We start from the raw sequence: 20542 nt of genomic DNA, 5'->3' as shown, positions 1-20542 counted from the left end.
TAAGCGTGTGGTGACCATTAGCAACCGCGGTGAAAGAAACAGAGAACGTGGCTACGGGCAGGACTGTTTTTTAATTTTAAAAAATATGTTTATTGAGTTTACGGAGAGAGGAAGCGGGGAGAGAGGGACAGGGAGGGACGGAGAGAGACAGAGAAGCATCGACTGGCCGCCTTACCTACGTGCTCTGACCAGGGCTGGAACCCACAACCTTTTGTTGTGCAGGACCAGGGTCTAACCAAATGAGCCACCTGGCGGGCGAGAACTTTTTCCTCCTTCTGTGTACTCACTGGGGTGGGGGGTGGGGACACAGACAACTGAGAGGGAGGAACAGGAATATTTTTGTTCGTTTCCTTGAAGGTAACTGAGCCATAAGACTGGGAACCTCGCCTCCACCCTCGTTCCACCCCACAGTGAAAACGGCACAGGACTCTGACACGTCAATACTGAGGCAACACCTGAAGAGGGGATGCTCTGTCCCCAGGTCCTTGGCGAGGCCCACAGAATCCACGAAGGGTGTGTCTGGTGAGGTGAAGCCAGGCAAGTCAATATCCCTCCCGGATTCCAGCTCCCCGGCCTCCGGGAATAGCGCTTCCTGCGGCCACCTGTCACTCTTACCTCAGCACTCAGTCCGAGCCGCCACAGGGACGCAGCTAGGTGTCTGGCCGCTCCTCAGGACCCTGCCCCGGCCTTGGATGTTCGGCCCACGCCGGCTCCTGGGCGGCTGGGTCGGAGGAGGGTGGTCTCCTCCACAGGGGGCCAGCTCTCAGCCACGTCAATCCCTCGGGCCCATTCCCACCGTCCCTCACAAGCGGCTGCTACCAGCACCTACGCAAAAACGCGCGCTCCCCACCTGTCGCATCCTTCTCCACTTACAGCCACGCCCCTTCGCACCCTCACGCACAGGCCACGCACCTCCGCCTGTCACGCCCGCCCCTCCTGCTCTAGCCTTGGAATCCCGGCAGATTCACTAGCTATGGCCCGCAATTCACGCTCTCACCGGAAGTGGGCGTGCCCTCGCGTAAGAACGGCCCCTCGAAACGTAGTTCCCTGGGAAGCGTCTGAGCCGCTCTGAAAGCGGCTGGTGAAGCTTTCGGCACTGCCCCCTCCCAGTCTAGCGATCACCGCGTGGGTCCATTACGAGTGACTCCTCTTCGGTAACAGAGCTGCCTGGAGGCCTCTCAGGCCCGACCCTGGGTCCCAGAAATGTAGGGCCCCTCCACAATACCAGCCAAGCGAGGGGCTTCTGGGAGCTTGCCCAGGCTCCCAGTTCGCAGGCGCCTTGGACCTAGAAAGCCAGGGACAGAGGTGCACTTGGGAAGTGGGGTCTGCGGCTTCAGCCTTCAGCATAGGAAAAGTGATTTAGATGTTGCCTGCTGTTTTGTGCACTGGTGATTTGTGACTTTCGGAGTGTGTGTGGGTAACCTGTCTTAATCAGTGGCATGTACACCTTGCACCCATATTGTCCCTCTCGGCTGGAAGTCTTGTTTAGGCTTGTGTTCCCACCAACTAAAAAAGCGTTTGGCATGTGTCAGTTAACCGCGGGAACTTCAGAGAACTGTATCCTTCCTCGATTTGTGTGAACATCATGGAGGCACTTACATAAACCTAGATGGTCTAGCCTACTACCCACCTGGTTTGCAATATAGCCTATTGCTCCTAGGCTACAAGCCTGCACAGCATGTTACCCTGCTGGATTCTGCAGGCAACCTAACACGATGCTGAGCGTTTATATATCTAAACGCAGAAAAGTTACCATGAAAATACTGTGTAAGATATTAAAAATGGTATACCGTATAGGGCATTTACCATAAATGGAGCTTGCAAGACTGGAAGTTGCCCCTGGGTGAGTGAGGGTGAGTGATGTGAAGGTCCTGGATGTTACTGTATACTTAGGCTACACTAAATTTTTTAAAAATATTTTTTCTATCTCAAGAATAAATTAATCTTACCTTAGTGTAACTTTCTCACATAAACTTTAATTTTTAAAAAACTTTCCCACTCTTGTAATAACACTTAGCTTAAAAACAAGCACATTGTACAGCTGTACAAAAAATTTTCTTTACATTTTATAAGCTCTTTACTATTAAAAGTTTTGCATTTATTTTTAAAACATTTTTGTTAAAAATTAAGACACAAACACATCAACTTAGGCCTACACAAGGCCAGGATCAGCAATATCACTGTCTTCCACTGCTACATCTTGTCCCCCTGAAAGGTCTTCAAGGGCAATAACACACATGGAGCTGTCAGCGCCTATGACAACAATGCCTTCTTCTAGAATGCTTCCTGTAGAACCTGCCTGACGCTTTTCTTGAGGAGCTGTCACTCTTTTTAGAAATATATCCATGGCGGTTTGACCTATTCATTTCATCAGAGACTTGTTTGTAAGCAGATAATGCACAATGAACATTCCTCTCTATTAATGAAAACCTTTCAGTGTTGGGGTCCATGTTTTCAAAACTTTAAAGAAGCTTGTTGAGGTCTGCAAAAGCTTCTGTTAAACCTTTCAGTGTGATTTCTCTTGCCTTTTCTTCAGCTATGTGTTCCTGTTCTAGTTCCAACAACTCCTCATTAGTCAGTTCCTCAGGAACCATGTCCAGGAGCTCCTTGATGTGGTCCTCATCCACACCCAGGTTAAAGTTGTTTGCCATCTCAACCACAGCCCTACTGATTTTGGCAACCCTTTCGTCCTTGTCAAATCTTTTGAAGTCCTGGACAAACCTCTTGAGTGTCTGCTTCCAGATGCAGCTCAATCACTCCTTGGTGACATCATCCCAAGCCCAAGCAAGGTTCTTGATGCAGTCATAGATGTTGTATTCCTTCCAGAATTGCAGCAGTGGCTTCCTCATTTGCAGCAATAGCCTGGGCAAAGGTCCTCCTCAGGTAAAAGGCTTTAAAAGCTGCTAAAACTCCCTGCTCCATTGGTTGGACCAAAGAGGTAGTGTTTGGAGGTGGAAATACCACTTTGATATCGGGATGAGGATCACCAGTAAAAGGAGGATGTCCAGGAGCACTATCAATAATAAGCGAAAACTTGAAAGTTATGTCATTCTCCAAACACTTCTCCATTTCGCTAGCATAGCAATTCAGGAGAGCATTTTGGAAGAGAAGCTGGGCCATCCATAACTTCTTATCGCTTCTCTAGTACACTGGCAACGTGTGCTTACTGATCTGCTTGAAGACCCTGGGATTCTCTTTGTGCCAGATCACAAAGGGTTTCAGTTTGTAGCCTGCAACTTTGCCCCCCAAGTAAGACTGTTAACCTGTCCCTAAAAGTCTTGAAACCTGGTGTTGACTTGGCCTCCTTGTGGATGGAAGTCCTTTGAGGCACCCATTTCCGGAATTGTGAGGTTTCATCCATATTGAATATTTGCTCTGGCAAGTAATTTTCCTCCACCATCAGCTTATCTAGAGTTTCCAAAAATTCCTCAGCTGCCTCTATGTCAGCAGCGGCTGACTCGCAACTCACTGTCATGTTATGTGAGGAACAACGGGTCTTGAATCGCTTAAACCAGCCGCAGCTAGCAGTAAATTCAACACTGTAGTCAGGTCCATTCTTTTCTTTCAACATCACAAACTTTTTGCTTTGGTTTTGATTGTCATGGTGCTGAGAGGGACACACTTCTGAGCCTGGTCTTCAGGTCATGAGAAGTTTCTCCACGACTGATAGGAGTCCTTCTCGAATTTTTGTTGCTTTTGTTGTTTTCAATAAAGCACATCCTTTAACAGCTTCCATCAGTCTGTTCTTGTTCTTCAACATCGCAGCTATGGTGGAATGAAACACACCTGACCGGCAAGCAGTAACCATCACTGATTTTCCACCTTCATAGTCTTTAATCACTTTTAACTTCGTTTCCAGGCCAAGTGCTTGACGTGTCCTCTTAATAGCAATGTTAGCAGTGGATTTTGTACACTTAGGGGCTATGATGAACAGAACGACATAAGATTAAGTCAAGCACAAGAGAAAATTATGCAATCAAGAGCTATAGTAAACATGAGCTGTATGAGGCTGCTCCAGCATAACACAGCATATTCTCCATCATTATCAAGTATCATGTAATATGTACAATGGCATGTGCTATACTGTAAAGGGATGCACTACAGTACATCTGTTTATACCAGTATCATTATAAATGTGAGTTATGCATTGCATTATGTCACTAGGCGAAAGAAATTTTTCACCTCCATTATAATCTTATGGGGCCACTGTTGAATATGGGGTCCATCACTGACCAAAATGTCATTATGTGGCGCACATAATACTCAGTTAAAAAAATTTTTTTTTAATTACTTAATTTAGCATTAGCAATCTCAACATGACACAGCTAGAGACTGATCCACCACACATCACCTAAAAATTAAGGTGCTCTCTCAGACATAACCAATCACTGAAAGCCACACAGCCACATCTGACTCCGGCTTTCCAGGATCCAATTTCCCTCAGACTTCATGGACTCCATACAAAGCTAAGTCTAGCCGTGAAGATGTGATCTCTAAGGAATTAAAAATGAAATCTTACTGTTTATAACATTTTGTGGCTGGTTATTAGAGTTGGGCAAAAACAATACCCATACTTTCTGTTTTAGAACTAGCATATAAAGACCTTGGAGACCTTCACTCACATTTTCACAACCAGAAAAACATCCAACAAACTGAAAATCAACAACTTAAAAAAAAACAATCAGGGAATTGAGGACACAAAGGAAATCACCACCTGAAAATTTGGAAAGTTAGGGCACTGCAGAAAAATCACACCAAGTATCAGCTTACCTGAAGCAGAAGCTGCTGGAGCCATAAACTGTACAAATTCTTAGTGGGCAATTTTGATGGATTGTTGGAGGTTTAGTGTGGACTTGATTGGGACCTAAAAACTCCTGGGAACCCCCACCAATGCATGGATTTTATTTCCAGAAACTCTACCAAGTTCTCAAACTAGGAATCAGGGTACATGTGTGGGGAAGAACCTTCTTGTTTTGGGCAGGGGGCAGGGAAAAGCAAACATTTTGACATACCTCAGAACATTCTCCGTAACAAAGCCCTGCACTCCAAGGAAAACTAAGTACTAGAGCCTTTTTGAACTGGGTGGAGGGCCAACTGGACAGCTCCAGCCCCTCTAGCCTTCCTGTCTCGGTCAGGGCTGAGCTGCACTCTGAAGGCCACGGCCCAAGGACTCAAGCCCCCTGACCAACTGAGAGTTAAAGTTAAGATTACAGAATGCTTCCCTTTCCCAATGCTTTACTACTACACCAGTGGGGCCTCAGTGTAACAATGGATTGCAACAAGCAGCAAGACACACATGCACAAAGACTCTTTATAAGGAGTTATTGGGTGGAGGGGAACCAAGATGGCGGCATAGGTAGACACACTGCACCTCCTCGCACAACCAGAACTGACAGAGAATCGAACAGCAAGGGGGACCAACACCAAGGAAATAGAAAATAAACACATCCAGACTGGTAGGAGGGGCGGAGACGGGCACCGGGGTGGAGAGGACTGGCGTGGCTGTGGCGGGACTGAGACTGGTGGAGTGTGGGACAAATGGCACAGGCAGTCCGAGCGCTAGCAGACCCTGCGACCCCACATTTGCACAGATAAACCCAGAGGGCCGGACTCAGAGTGGCGGAGAGTGGGGCAGGCAGAGCAGCGGGTAGCACCCTGCGGCACCACATTCGCCCACAGATAAACCTCACCAACGGCAGGCAGCGAAGCAGACTGCGCAACCCAGGGCTCCAGCTCAGGGAAATAAAGCCTCAAACCTCTGATTGAAAGCGCCCCTGGGGGTTGGGGCGGCAGCAGGAGAGACTCCCAGCCTCACAGGAGAGGTTGTTGGAGAGACCCACAGGGGCCTAGAGTGTGCACAGGCCCACTTACTCGGGAACCAGCACCAGAGGGGCCCAGTTTGATTGTGGGTATCGGAGTGAAAGATTGAAATCCGGAGGAGTGTGAGGCGGGCGCCATTGCTCCCACTCAGCCCCTCCCCCACGTACAGCGTCACAGTGCAGCCACCAGCATTACCCCGCCCCGGTGAACACCTAAGGCTCCGCCCCTTAAAGTAACAGACGCACCAAGACAGACAGACAAAAAAAAAAAATGGCCCAAATGACAGAACACTTCAAAGCTCCAGAAAAAATACAACTAAGTGACGAAGAGATAGCCAACCTATCTGATGCACAGTTCAAAGCACTGGTTATCAATATGCTCACAGACTTGGTTGAATCTGTTCAAAAAACAGATGAAAAAATGAAGCCTATGCTAAGAGAAACAAAGGAAAATGGGCAGGGAACCAATAGTGATGAGAAGGAAACTGGGACTCAAATCAATGGTATGGACCAGAAGGAAGAAACAAACATACAACCAGAAAAGAATGAAGAAACAAGAACTTGGAAAAATGAGGAGAGGCTTAGGAACCTCCAGGACACCTTGAAACGTTTCAACATCCGAATTACAGGGGTGCCAGAAGGAGAAGAGGAAGAACAAAAAATTGAAAACTTATTTGAACAAATAATGGAGAACTTCCCCGATCTGGCAAAGGAAATAGACTTCCAGGAAGTACAGGAAGCTCAGAGAGTCCCAAAGAAGCTGGACCCAAGGAGGAACACACCAAGGCACATCATAATTACATTACCCAAGATTAAACGCAAGGACCTACATCCAAGATTACTGTATCCAGCAAAGCTATCATTTAGAATGGAAGGGAAGATAAAGTGCTTCTCAGATAAGGTCAAGTTAAAGAAGCTCATCATCACCAAGCCCTTATTATATGAAATGTTAAAGGGAGTTACCTAAGAAAAAGAAGATCAAAAATAGGAACAGTAAAAATGACAGCAAACTCACAGTTATTAACGACCACACATAAAACAAAAACGAGAGCAAACTAGGCAAACAACTAGAACATGAGGGTTGTCAATAAGGGAGTGGGAGGGGGAGAGGGGGGTAAAGGTACAGAGAATAAGTAGCATAGATGATAGGTGGAAAATAGACAGGGGGAGGGTAAAAATAGTGTAGGAAATGTAGAAGCCAAAGAACTTATAAGTATGACCCATGGACATGAACTATGGGGGGGGAATGTGGGAGGGAGGGGGGTGGGCAGGATGGAGTGGAGTGGGGGGGGAATGGGACAACTGTAATAGCATAATCAATAAATATATTTAAATTAAAAAAAAAAAGGAGTTATTGGACCCTGGCTGGTGTGACTCAGTGGGTTGAGTGCCAGCCTGTGAACCAAAGGGTTGCCAGTTCGATTCCCAGTCAGGGCACATGCCTGGAATGCAGGCCAGGTCCCCAGAAGGGGGTGCACAAGAGGCAACCACACACTGATGTTTCTCTCCCTCTCTTTCTCCCTCCCTTCCCCTCTAAACATAATCTTTTTTAAAAAAGGATAGTTGAGAAATCTAAGCACACCTGGGGGCGGGGGGGGGGCACTGGCGGTGAATAAAGCAAAGAAACTAGAAAAAACAAAAGCCTCTGGCACCTACAGCTACATGAACCATTAAACACAGCCCAGCTCCTATCCAGATTAACATAAAACTTAACCTGGAACATTAAGTCCAACTATCAACAAAAAATTACAAGGCATGCACGAGGAAAAAGCACAGTATGAAGAGACAAAGCGAGCATCAGAAACAGACTCAGATATGGCAGAGATTTTGGACTTTTCATACCTTCCCCTCTCTCTAAAAATAAATAAAGAAAATCTTTAAAAAAATTGAGTTCAAAGGTATGTCAATAGATAATTCCCAAACTGAAATGGAGAAAAAAGTATAAAAACAAAAATGCCTCAGAATATCCAAGAACTGTGAAACAATTACAAAAAGTAGTAACATATGCATAACTGGAATACCAGAGAAAGAAAGAAGCAAATATTCATAGTAATGGCTAAGAATTTTCCAAGGTTAATGACAGACACAAAACTGCAGATTCAGGAAGCACAGAGAATACCAAGAAAGACAAATACAATATACATACACATAAACACACACACACACACATACAAATACGCCTAAGCATATCATATTCAAGATACAGAAAATCAAAGACAAAATTCTGAAGGAAGCTAGAGGAACAAAACATGTGAGAGGAAAAAAAAACCCAGAATAATAACAAATTCTCAATTAAAACCAAAGATGGCATAGAGGGAGGAACAAAAATATTGACTATGTAAGTTAACTGTCAATCTTGCAAACTCTTACAGGTTATAATTGGTTTTCATCCATAGATGTTCACATCATCTACTAATGACAGTTCTATCTAGTCTCTTCCTGTCATTAAACTCTTAAGTCCTTTTCTTTCAGGAGATGGCTGGAACATCAGTACTATGTCAAAGAAGAGCAACAACACTAGATGTGCCCGTCTTATTCTTATTATCAATGTGAAAGCCTGAAATACAACTGTCCATAGTGCACACTGTATTATTAATGTTTTTCTGTAGTTTATTTAAGTGGCACTTTTCTACAGTAAGGTAATCGTATGATTTTTTTCTTCTTTCTTCTATTAATGTGATGAAAGACTAATAGACTTCCTAATATTAAGCCATCCTTGCTTTTTGTGGAAAAGCACTATTTGATCATCACATGCTAATTTTTAAAAAGCTGATGACAGCCCTAGCTGGTGTGGCTCAATGGGTTGAGTGCCAGCCTGAGAAGTGAAAGGTTGCTGGTTCAATTCCCAGTCTGGGCACATGCCTGGGTTGTGGGCCAGGTGCCTGAGAGAAAGAAGCAACTGATCGATGTATCTCTCAGACACTGATGTTTCTCTCTTTCTCCCTCCCTTCCACTTTCTCTAAAAGTAAATAAAACCTTTAAAAAGATAGAGCTCTAGGTTCTGTTGTCTATCTTTCTGTATTTCACTGATTTTCTCTTGTCTATGTCCAATTGCTCTTTAACACATTTCTTTACTGAAATACATATTTTGTTATTGACCTAATTTCATGAGAAATGTATTCAAGGCTTCATTATCTCACAATTTCAGCCATGTAGTGTTTCATTATGTTTTTTTAGTATTTTATTCCTGTTATTTTTAATACATTTTAACAATCTCTAAATTGGAGTATTTAGTCCATTTACATTTAATGTAATTATTGATATGGTTGGATTTAGATTTATCATTTTGCTGTTTTCTTAACTTCCTGTATTAGCTGCCTTTGTTCTCCTTTCCTGACTTCTTCTGAACTAGTATTTTTTAGAGTTTTATTTTAATTGATTTTTTTAAAGGTTTTATTTATAGAGAGAGAAGGGAGGAAGATAGCCTTTGATGTGTGAGAGAAATAGCGATTCGCGGGCCCCCAACCAGGGATCCAGGCATGTGCCTGACTGGGAATCAAACCAGCAACCTTTTGGTTGGCAGGACAGTGCCCAACCCACTGAGCTATACCAGCCAGTGGTAACTGATTTTTAGCTATAATTCTTTGCATTTAGTATATTTTACATTTATGCTATCTTGAGTATATTTTAGTGGTTGTTCAAGGTATTACACCTCCTTAATTTTTCAATGTATGTGAAGTTAATATCATGCCTTTTCCTGTTAAATGAAATAATTTGGAACATATAGTTCTACTTATGTAATTATCACTTACGATACAGATACACATTACATTTCTGCACACTATAAGCTCCACAATACAATGCTATAATTGTGGCTATAATAATTGTGTCTTAAACAGCTGGTAAAAACTGAGAATAAATGCTAGGTTTAAAATTTTTTAACTACATATTTACTACTTCTGGTGCTCTTCATTCCTTCCTGAAGATCCAAGTATTCTCAAGTATTTACTTCAAGCCTGAACAAATTTCCTGTAGTACTTAATGTCATGTAGATTTACTAGCAATAAATTCATGTCTTTTGTTTATGTAAAGTTTCTTACACCTCCATTTTTGAGGGACATTTTCTCTAGATACGGAATTCTAGGTTGAAAAGTTTCCTTTCTTTCTCTCTCCCAGCACTTAAAAAAAATGCCATCCCACTGTACTTTGGGTTCTGTTTCCAATTATGAAAAGCCAGTTATTATTCATATTATTGTTCCTGCCTGTAATGTATCATTTTGTTTGGCTACTTTCTAGGTTTTCATTTTATTTTCGGGCTTTAGCAAATTCATAATGAGATGCTCAGATGTGGTTTTCTTTGGAGGGCTTTATGACATTCTTGAATGTGGAAATGTGTCTTTCACCAAATTTGAGGAATTGCTAAACATTATTCAAGCAGATTTTCTATTTCATCCCCTTTAAAACTTCTATTTGTGAGAACGTTTGATATTATCACACAAGTCACTAAAGCACTCTTCATTTTCTTTCAATCCTTTCCTCTATTTTAATGTACCTTTTCCAACTTCATTGATTGTCACCTCCATTTTGCTGTTAAACCTATCCAGCTAATTTTTACATCCAGATACTGTATTTTTCACTTTTAGAAATCCCATCCAAACTGTTTTTATTCACTGGCTGAAATTCCTATCTGTTCACTCATTAATCCCACTTTTCTTTTTATCTTCTAGAATTATAATAGGGGATTTAACATTCTTGCTTACTAACACCAATATCTGGGTTGTCTCAGGATTGGTCTCAGTTGCTTTTCTCTTGCATGTGGCTATGTTTTCTTGTTTTTTCATATATCTAATAATCTTTATTCCATGATAGATATCATGAAAAATTAATACATGTAGAAGGATTGTTATGTTCCTGTGAAGAGTACTGACTTTTGTTTAAGTTGAACAAAAGTTGAAATTTGGTTAAACTCAATCTCTCCTGAGTTAGGTGGCAGCTGAAGCGAATACTTAGTTCTTTGAGCATTAGCTTGAATGCTTGGAGTTTGTCCAGTGCTTGCACTTTAAGGGATTAGCCAAAAGTTTTGGACTTTAAACAAATAAGTTCTGATGAAGGCATAATGAACAGTGAGAAAAATCTTATTAGAAATTAAGACTATATAGGATTGTCGTATAGTGGCAGAAAAGTTTACCAATGCTATTATTCGCAGTTAATGTGGAAAGTAGAACTGAGTCATCTAACTAAGGAGACTTTCAACACTGTGTTGAAGATTCTGCCTGTTTTATCCTTGCTGTTTATAAAAACACACGAAAGGAGAGCTAAAAATTGAGGGAGCAATTAACAAGCCAGGACTTGATGTTTTTGAAAACCCATAGCCTCCATTGATGGCAGGTGATACTAAAATCAATAAATAGCTTCTAGGCAAAGATAAAATCCAGGGTACTTCTAGGAACTGGTCTAGTGAAAAAACTAAGGATGTAACTATAAAATCTTTTGTTAGAACCTTAGAAAGATCAAAGTTGGTATCCCAGAATACTATTTGGTCACCCAAAGGCTCTGGGAAGAGATTAAGGGGGACCTTTAGAAGTACTCTGATCTACATGATGAGGCCTCTAGGAAGTTTTTCTCAATGACATTCACATGAAGTCCACCAAGTTTTCAAGAGAATTAGCTCAGCAGATACACCACCAACTTGGAGCAACAAGGATAGAGATGGTCCTAAATAAAGACACCACTGGATTCCCCAAATTAAAATGCCAGTAAAGCAAGATTAGAAAATGACTGAGCTGCCAACTCATGGCAGAACCAAGAGTCCAGAGAGTGGAGAATTATTCCTAGGCTGTGAGATATAATCAAGAATTTCCAAACATTTTTCTGGCCAGATTTCAGAATTGCTATGTGCCAGTGACCTCATTCTCTTGGCTGGGGGAGGGGGCAGCAGACAATGTCTTCTTTATTTCCAAAGGTTTGCAGATCAAGAGGAGCTGTACTTAAGAAACTAAACCTTATGGGCCTCAGCAGCACCTGCACCTGATTTAATTGACAAGGTTATTGGCTTTGACCTGACGTTGAGAGAGGACTTTGGGAGGGCCTTGGGAAGGGTAAGTGTATTTTGCATGTGGAAGGGACACAAATCACTAAGGGCCAGACTGTGGTAGGCAGCCATTAAGAGGTTACCCCAATGATTCCTGCCTCCTGTTATTCATACCCTTTCATAATGCTTTCGCCTTGGAAGTGACCTGGGCCTAGTGACTCACTTCTAATTAACCAAATACAAAGACCAGGGGATGTCAGTTGTAATATAAGTTTCCAAAAAGATTCTCACATCCATCTTGGGTAACTTCTCTTGCCTCCCATTTTCAAGGAAGCCAGCTGCCAAGCTGCAAGTTGCCCACATGGAAAGGAATTGATGTGTCCAGCCAAAAGTCAGTGAGGACTCAAGGGCAGCCAATGGTTCCAATGAGTTTGGAAGATCATTCTCTTCAAATAAAGACTTCAGATGACTACAGACTTGTAAGAGGCTGTGGGAGCCAGAGGTGCCCAGCTAAGCTATGTCTGGATTCCTTACCCAAAGAAATTATGAGATAATGTATGTTTGTTTTAAGCCACTAAACTTGAGGGTAATTTGTTACACAACAACATACTATCACAGCTCTTGTTCTGATTCAGTTAATTATTGATAAAATAGAAACTCCGTAGTCAAAGATACCATGTTGAGAACAATTACAGTAGCTGTTGGGTACCCAACTGTCATTACCTTAGCACATATACGTTTACTTTTCACTCACATAATGACCCACTGCTGGCATTCCTGGGTGACTCAGGGCCCAGAGTTCTTCCATCTTGCTGCTTTGCCATCCCATACAACTAACAGTCTTCTTCTTCCAGCTGGAAGGTATATCCTCTTCTTAAGAACCAAGCCCTAAGTGACATATATCACTCCTATTCAAACCACACTGAAGAAAATTACCTTGATAGCCACAACTAAAAGCAACAGTGGCTGAGTAATGCAGGATGTGCCTGGGCAGTCACATTCCAGAATCAATTCCAGACAATAGAAAGAAAAGCACAAACTTTTGGTGGTCATCTCGTCATATCATAGATATCATTAACCAATACACAGTCAGGATCTTGGAAAATAACCACAGTATGGACTTGTGGTCACTGGACCTGCTATAACCTACATTAGATAAGAATTCACCCAAAATCCCTCACTCTGCAAAAAAGAAACTAAAATCCTTTAGAAGTTCCAGTGGAAATGTTCATAGTGATTTTAATTATAATCATTCAAGTGTACTCAGTCCCCTTTGTATGGACTCGAGTGGATGTGGTACTCGAAACCACATCGTGGGAGTGCTTTTAATTAAAACTCCAATGCAGTCTCAACCATAAAGATCAATTATTAAGTGCAGTGGAAGAATTCTGAGGTTTATTAGGACCATTTCGCTCTGTTCTCATGGGTAACTGCTTCCCTGTAATTCAGCTATTACAGATGCCAAAGTTCAATACCCTTTCTAAATGCAATCACTCTCATGAGAAGACCCAGTATCTAAACGACAAAAAGTAAGAACAATTTTAAGATGTTGGTGCTTTTTTCATTTCAAAAGAACATGGAAAGGTTACTGGGTCCAGACAGGGGTCCTTCAAAGAGATGTTAGGGGCATAAACATAAATGGTCCAATCCAGCAGTATAAACTCTTGTCCTTATATATTACACAAACTAATTCCCAACCATCTAAATACATTTCCTAAATTTGGGGGTTTTTTTTAAAGATTTTATTTATTTATTTTTTAGACTGAGGGGAAAGGAGGGAGAGAGGGAGAGAAACATTAACGTGTGGTTGCCTCTCACACACTCCCCATTGGGACCCTGGCCCACAACCCAGGCCTGTGCCTGACTGGGAATTAAACCGGCGACCCTTTGGTTCACAGGCCAGTGCTCAATCCAAGCCACACCAGCCTGTGCCATTTCCTAAGTTTTTGATGGTATAATTAGTAAAGAACAGTAAATATTTCTGAATGACATTAATCTCTTCCCTATCTTTCTGTCTTTCAAACTATAGGTCATATTAAATTCAGAGTTTTCTGTCACAAGGAAGGTATGGAAAGGAAAACTGGTAGGGAGGTTTCTTAAGGTTTGAGGGAGCCAAAGTCTTATAAGGTGAATGAATCCTTTGTGACAGCCCCATCCCCACCTTTCCCAAGACTTCACTTTCATTTAAGAGAAGTGGCAAGGCTGGGAGTCTAGTCAAGCACCATAGGCCAGCAACTACCTGGATCTACTGCTTTCCCGGCTTCCACCAACAGCAGCCCTGGGATTAGCAGCAGTAAGATGATTCCCATTGAACTAATAAAAAAGTCCTGATTTCAATGTCTTGCTTAAGGTCAGAATTTGAAGAGGCCTTCTACTTGTAATGATCTAGTTTCGTTGTGAAGCGGCATCACAACCACTTTTGGAACTAGCATCCCTCATCACCTGTAGTTTGTGATAACATCTTTCCAGCCCCTAATGCAAAATGGACTTATTATGACCTGCTGTACCATGAATACCCCTCCCTAGCACAAAACAGGCCTCCACGTTTGTCTTTTTTATCTTTCTCATCCAATAGTCAATCCTTAACACTTTGCTTCTCTACAGTCCAACAATCATTCTCTAGTACCAATTCCTATACAAGCTCGCTTTCTTTGGTTGAAAGATGGTAACTCTCAGTCAGAATTAGAAGTTAAATATTGGAAGAATACCAGGTACCTTGCAGATATAAGGAACAGAACAAAATTAGGATGTGAGAAAGCAGAAAACATTTTAATGGACCAGAGTGATAGGTAGAGAGGCAGAAATCTTTAGGCTGCTGCCCGAGGATGACTCAATTACACCTACTTCTGGTCCAGGAGTGATGTTTCACGTAGTTAATAGCAGGTACAATAGTGGCCTCAACCAATCAAAATAAATACTGACTGAAAGAAAGCATCCATTCAGGTGTTACATTAAGCCAAATATTGACCTTGCTCCTGTCCTTGAATTTCCCATTAAAACACTAAGAATGAAACAATCTGATTGCCTTAATTGAAGCCTTGTGACTGGCAGTTCCCCAGAATAATATAGAAGTAAAAGTGTCAACCAAGAAAAGTGTGTTAAAGACAACAGATTTCAACATGTATAATGAAAAATATATATACAAACACGCAGATGTACATACAAAGATAGATATATTCAATATTAATTTTGATGCTATGACAAGATCATATTACACATAAGTTTGTGCAAATCACACATATTTTGATGAATATATTGTGGACAGGAAACTCTCCATAGACGCACACATAGAGCTTAGTCTCCTTCTACTGACTGGACAATATAGTGTTGAATGATCAACTTAATCTGCTTGGAAGAACACTAATTAAAGCAACACTGCAATAAATGTTATTTACATCTACCTATTTATTGCAATGAAATAAAAATTCCTAGATCTAGAATTACTGTTTCCAGAGAAATGCACATTTATAATGTGGATAGGTCATGTCATATTGCATTTCACAACGATGAGAGAAATGTACACGGCTAATGATGAACAAGTGCCTGCTTTCCCACCCTGTTACCAGTCTTGGATAGTATCCAGATTTTAGACTTCGATCCATCTAAGAGGCAAAAAAATTTAATTTGTAATTTTCTGATTAGGGAGGTTAAGAAGGTCACAGATTTTCTTTGTCCATTTGAATTCGTGACTCGTGAAAGCCCTATTGGTATGCGCTGTCCAATTCCCCCCACTGCTTTGAATGTGTTACAGCACTTCATTCCTAAATGAGTTTTCTTTTTCTTTTAATGCAAGGTATGTATATATTTCCTGTCAACTGACTTTTACAACTTTTGGGGGCCTTTACAATGCCTAAGTTTTAAATCTTTATATAGGCCAACTTATTTTCTTCCTTGTGTCTTCTAGGACTCCATGTCCTACTTAGAAAATCCATCTGTATTACATACAATTGTATTATATGTCCCTGGAAGGTGTAAATGTGCTTTTTTTGGGGGGGGAGGGGAGATAATGTACTGTCAAAACATCATTTGCCCCCAAAATTTTAAAAAAAAGTCTTTTTATATACCAAAATCTCACATGCAAAGAAACTAATTTTTAAAATGTCTGGCTATGATCTACAAATTACCTTTCCTTGTGTTCTCAATAAAACAACTGTCAAAGTGAACACAGCCTACTGGGACTCTGTTGTGGAAAACAATTTACAAATATTTTAACAGTATCGAGTATTTCATCTATAAAAATATTATTTTTGACATATTTTCTATTGTTCAACATAGTTTAATAGTTTCCTTTCACCTCTATTTATAAATCGCTTGACAGGTTTCTTTGTTGATATGAGAGTTGTATTTTTGAGGAAATACTTAGAAACTTTTATATATTACTTCTCTGTGATAGAGCCAGGGCAAACTCTTTCTGTAAAAGGGCAGTAATATTTGAGGTTGTGCAGACCATACTGTCTCTGCTACAGGTACCCAACTCTGACCTTGTAGAGTGAAAGCAGCCAAAGGCAGTATGAAAAAAAAAAAAAAAAAAAAGAATGTGGCTGTGAGCCAATACAACTTTATTTACATACATTAAAATTCAAATTTCATAAACTATTCACATTGTCATCAAATGTTATCCTCTTTACTTGTTCAACCATTTAAACATTTTAAAACAATTTAGATCATGGGCCATACAAAAAACATACAAATGAGACTTTAGCCATGAGTCAGTTTGCAGACCCATACCCTTGATGAGTGTAGCTCAGGTTAATGGTACTTTGCGAGTTTAACAGAATTCATTTATGAGTCCAGGTAACTTTAAATAGATTAAATCATGCCCAATTTTCTAATTCTTAACATGTCTGTAGTTTTAACTTTATTCATATGAAGTTCACATTTTTCTGACTGTTCCAGGTGGACTACACATCCATATTCTCTACTTGCTTTCTAAAACTGTTGTCAGAGATAACATTCAATTTCCTCACCAAGTGCACCTTACATTTATGCAGATAAACTGGAAAACCACAACACTAACTCAATAATAGGGAATCAAATTTTAACCAACACAGGCAAAGCTTTATCGACAACCCAGACGTCCTGTGCCTGGCCTGTTCTATGCATCATTTTTATTGAGGTAATTATGGTAATGTTTCAATGTCCCAAAAGAATTTTTTAAAAGAGCTAAAATTACTCAACACTCTGGATGGGCAAAGAACTGTTTTAGGAGCATCTTAGGCATTAACCAGTTTAAAAGGATCTCAATGCATGCTTTCACATGAAAAGTGAAGGAATTACATTTATGCCTACATCAGTCTGACTGCCATGTGGAAAACAAACTTGTAGGGGACAAACACGAGACTGGTTTTTAAACGACTGGTGTAGTCAGTCTGGCTGAAATAATGGCACTGAGACTATAGGGATGGGAGTGAGGATGGGTTCCAGAGATATTTGGGAAACAGATCCATAGGACTTGATGTGGAAGGTAAAGAGGGGCGAGTTGATGACTCTCCAGCATGGATTCGCTGAGAAGCAAAGTGTGTACTCTGCCTGAAGACTTTCCTGCTTTTCTTATGATTATAGGACCTCTCTCCAGTATGGACTCTTTTATGTTGATTAAGGTGCCCAATTTGGATGAAGGTTTTCCTACATTCCTTGCATTCATACGGCTTCTTTCCAGAATGAATTCTCTGATGTACACTAAGGGACTGACGATGGCTAAAGGCTTTGCCACACGCACTACACTCATATGGCTTCTCTCCAGTGTGACTTCTACGATGACAAATAAGGGATGACTTTGTTTTAAATGCCTTTCCACATTCAATACATTCATAAGGCCGTTGGCCTGTGTGAAGTCGCTGATGTTGAGTACAGGATGAATTATCACCAAAGGCCTTCCCACACTCAATACATTTGTAGGGCTTCTCCCCGGTATGAACTCTCTGATGTTGAATGAGGTGTGTGGTCTGGCTGAAGGCTTTCCCACATTCCTTACACTCGTAGGGTTTCTCTCCTGTGTGAGTTTTCTGATGCTGTGCAAGGTGAGCCTTTTGGGTAAAGGCTTTACTACAAACCTTGCATTCATAGGGCTTCTCTCCAGTATGAATTCTCTGGTGAGTGGCCAGCTGGGAACTGATGCTGAAGGATTTGCCACATTCCCCACATTCAAAGGGCTTCTCTCCAGTGTGAATTCTCAAATGACTAGCAAGGTGTATATTTTGCCTAAAAGCTTTCCCACATTCTTTGCACTTAAAAGGCTTCTCTCCAGAATGCACTCTTTGATGTTGAGTGAGAGATGCGTGATGGCTGAAGGATTTTCTACAAACATCACATTCATATGGTTTCTCTCCAGTATGAATCCTTTGATGAACAGTAAGGGATGAGCCGTACCTAAAGGATTTGCCACACACATCACATTTGTAGGGTTTCTCTCCAGTATGAATTCTCCTATGTTGATTAAGTCCTATGTGATCACTGAAGGCTTTCCCACAGTTGACACATTCAAAGGGTTTCTCCCCAGTGTGATAATATCTCCAGTGACGAATAAGGGATGTGTTCTGTATGAAGGCTTTCCCACATTCAACACACTCATAGGGCTTCTTGCCAGTGTGACATCTCTGATGTCGGGCAAAGGAGGAGCCATCGCTGAAGGCCTTTCCACACTCATTACATTTATAGGGCTTCTCCCCAGTATGAATTCTCTGATGAACGGTAAGAGATGAGCTCTGGGTGAAAGTTTTCTTACATTCATTACATTTGAAAAGTTTTTTCCCTGCATAGATTCCTGCATGTTTTGTTATGACTGTATTTTGGGGGAAACTTTTCTTAACTGAATCATGATTCTGAACTCTCTCTTCTGAAACGTCCAAAGGGAACCATCTTCCAGATTTGGTATACATACACTCTCTTTCTTTAGAGAGGGTTTTGTTATTAGTGATTGTCTCTTCCCTGTGTTGTGTCTCCTGACCTACCAGCTTCCTTTCAAGCACACCCTCAGAATTCCAATTTTCTCTGAAAGTGGAACACTCCACATTAGTGCTTAAAGTTCTGTCTGTTACCACTTCAGCAAATAAATCCTGCTTTGGAAATAATTCCTGGGTCTCATGTACAGATTGGTGGCCTGAAACATATCAAGAAAACAAATATTTCCTTTATCACATACTAGAAAAATATACGCTAAAAGGAAAATTGTAAATGAATTCACTAAATGGTGAAGTAAACCACGAAAATTATGCATTTCTAAAAAGCTATTGCATTTAAACATGCTGCTTATGATGTATGTAAAAAAGAGACCCCAGACTGAATTCACAAAGGAACCTTAGAAGACATGAGTAGGAAAAAAAAAAAAAAAAAAATATATATATATATATATATATATAGAATTGGTTACATATCAGAAGAGCAAGGATTTGAAAAAACATTCTGCAATCACACCACCTAAAACTACACTATGACATGCACTTATTTTAACTTCTTTCTCACTCTCTGTCGATCCTGCTTTGGACGCGAGCAGTCATCACATCACAAAAGTTGTTCCAAGAAACATGCCAAAGCACAAAAAAAAAAGAGACTACTCGACTACATTCATGAGTATCTGAAAGCCTGATTATTCCTCTACAACCAGAAAAAGGTGCTTCTGTAAACCATATTTTATTTGAGTAATTTTAACAAAAGTACGCTGCCAACTGATGGCCACAGCTCAGTGGTCCCATAAAATCATTTTTACGTTTGTTTACCTGCTCCGTCCACAAGCCTGACAAAATCTTCACTTCTTTCCTGCCCAGTTACTGAGGATAGGGTCTTGCAATTTAATTTCTCATTTTGAAGAGACTTTTTATAATAATGATGACTCAATATTAAATTTAACTATGTTTAGATATACTACTGAAAATGTACACATTTTATCTCATACTTGAAGCTTATAGGGACGAGTAAATAAATCTGCAATCCTTTTGCCAAATCACTTAGCATATACCAAAACTTGTTCATATGTAATTATATCTTAATAAATATACATAGATAAAATTGGTATTGGGGAGATGATGCAAAGAGACAATGTCTGGAAAATGATGATGTTAAAAAGGGAAAAGGAAAAAGTCTTTCTTTAAAGGACAAAAAAACACTGAAAACTTTCCTTCTTAGATCAAAGCAAGACAAGAAGGTCTGCTTTCACAACTTCTATTCAACACTGGTCTGGATGTCCTAGCCAGAATAATTAGAAATAGAAATAAAAGGCATCCACATTTGCTGATGACATGATTTCATATATAGAAACCCAAAAGAATTCACAAGCTAAGTATCAGAGCTAATCAGTCATCAAAATTGGAGGATACAAGAGCAGCACACAAAAGTCACCACGTTGTAAGTAAAAAGGAAATTATGAAAACAATTCCATAAAAAATAGCATTAAAAGAAGAAATTATTTAGGAATAAATTTATCCGAGGTGCTACATTGATGCTGAAAAGTCAAACATTGCTGAATAAAATTAAGGAGACCTAAATAAATGGAAAGATATCTTGTGTTCATGGATAGGAAGACAATGTGCTCAGAAATAGGAAAAGAACAAGAAAAGAAATAAATTACAGAAGACCAAACAAATTTGTTATGTGGTACCAATGGGAATACTATATCTATTAGTAAAAAGAAAAACTATGAGTGGAAGAAATCAACAAAGTAAATACTTCTATTAATGAAGATACCACCCAGTTTAAACTACCATATAGCAAGAAACATCATGCAAAATTATAGACCACACAAAACTAAGAAAAAATG

At 40.5% G+C, this 20542-nt stretch overlaps 1 protein-coding gene across 8 annotated transcripts in view; it reads right to left on the bottom strand.

Moving 5' to 3' along the window:
* LOC112313487 (zinc finger protein 470) overlaps positions 1-20542 on the bottom strand; it is an 81290-nt gene that overhangs the window by 12108 nt on the left and 48640 nt on the right. For 4 of the 8 annotated variants that reach the window (XM_053915982.2, XM_053915983.2, XM_045203658.3 and 1 more), the window contains exon 1: positions 616-1018. Coding sequence is in view for 2 of the 8 variants with exons in the window: in XM_071219961.1 (XP_071076062.1) it covers positions 17184-18889 (1706 nt within the window). In the remaining 6 variants the exon portion in view is untranslated. Of the gene's footprint in view, positions 1-175; positions 315-615; positions 1019-16332; positions 18890-20542 lie in introns of those variants that run through there. The other 4 variants (XM_053915985.2, XM_053915986.2, XM_071219964.1 and 1 more) reach the window with 4 other exon arrangements.

Source organism: Desmodus rotundus, chromosome 12 (assembly GCF_022682495.2).
Source record: "Desmodus rotundus isolate HL8 chromosome 12, HLdesRot8A.1, whole genome shotgun sequence".
Lineage (NCBI taxonomy): Eukaryota > Metazoa > Chordata > Mammalia > Chiroptera > Phyllostomidae > Desmodus > Desmodus rotundus.
The sequence above is the reverse complement of the archived record's forward strand: the minus strand, read 5'-3'. Positions and strand labels throughout refer to the sequence as shown.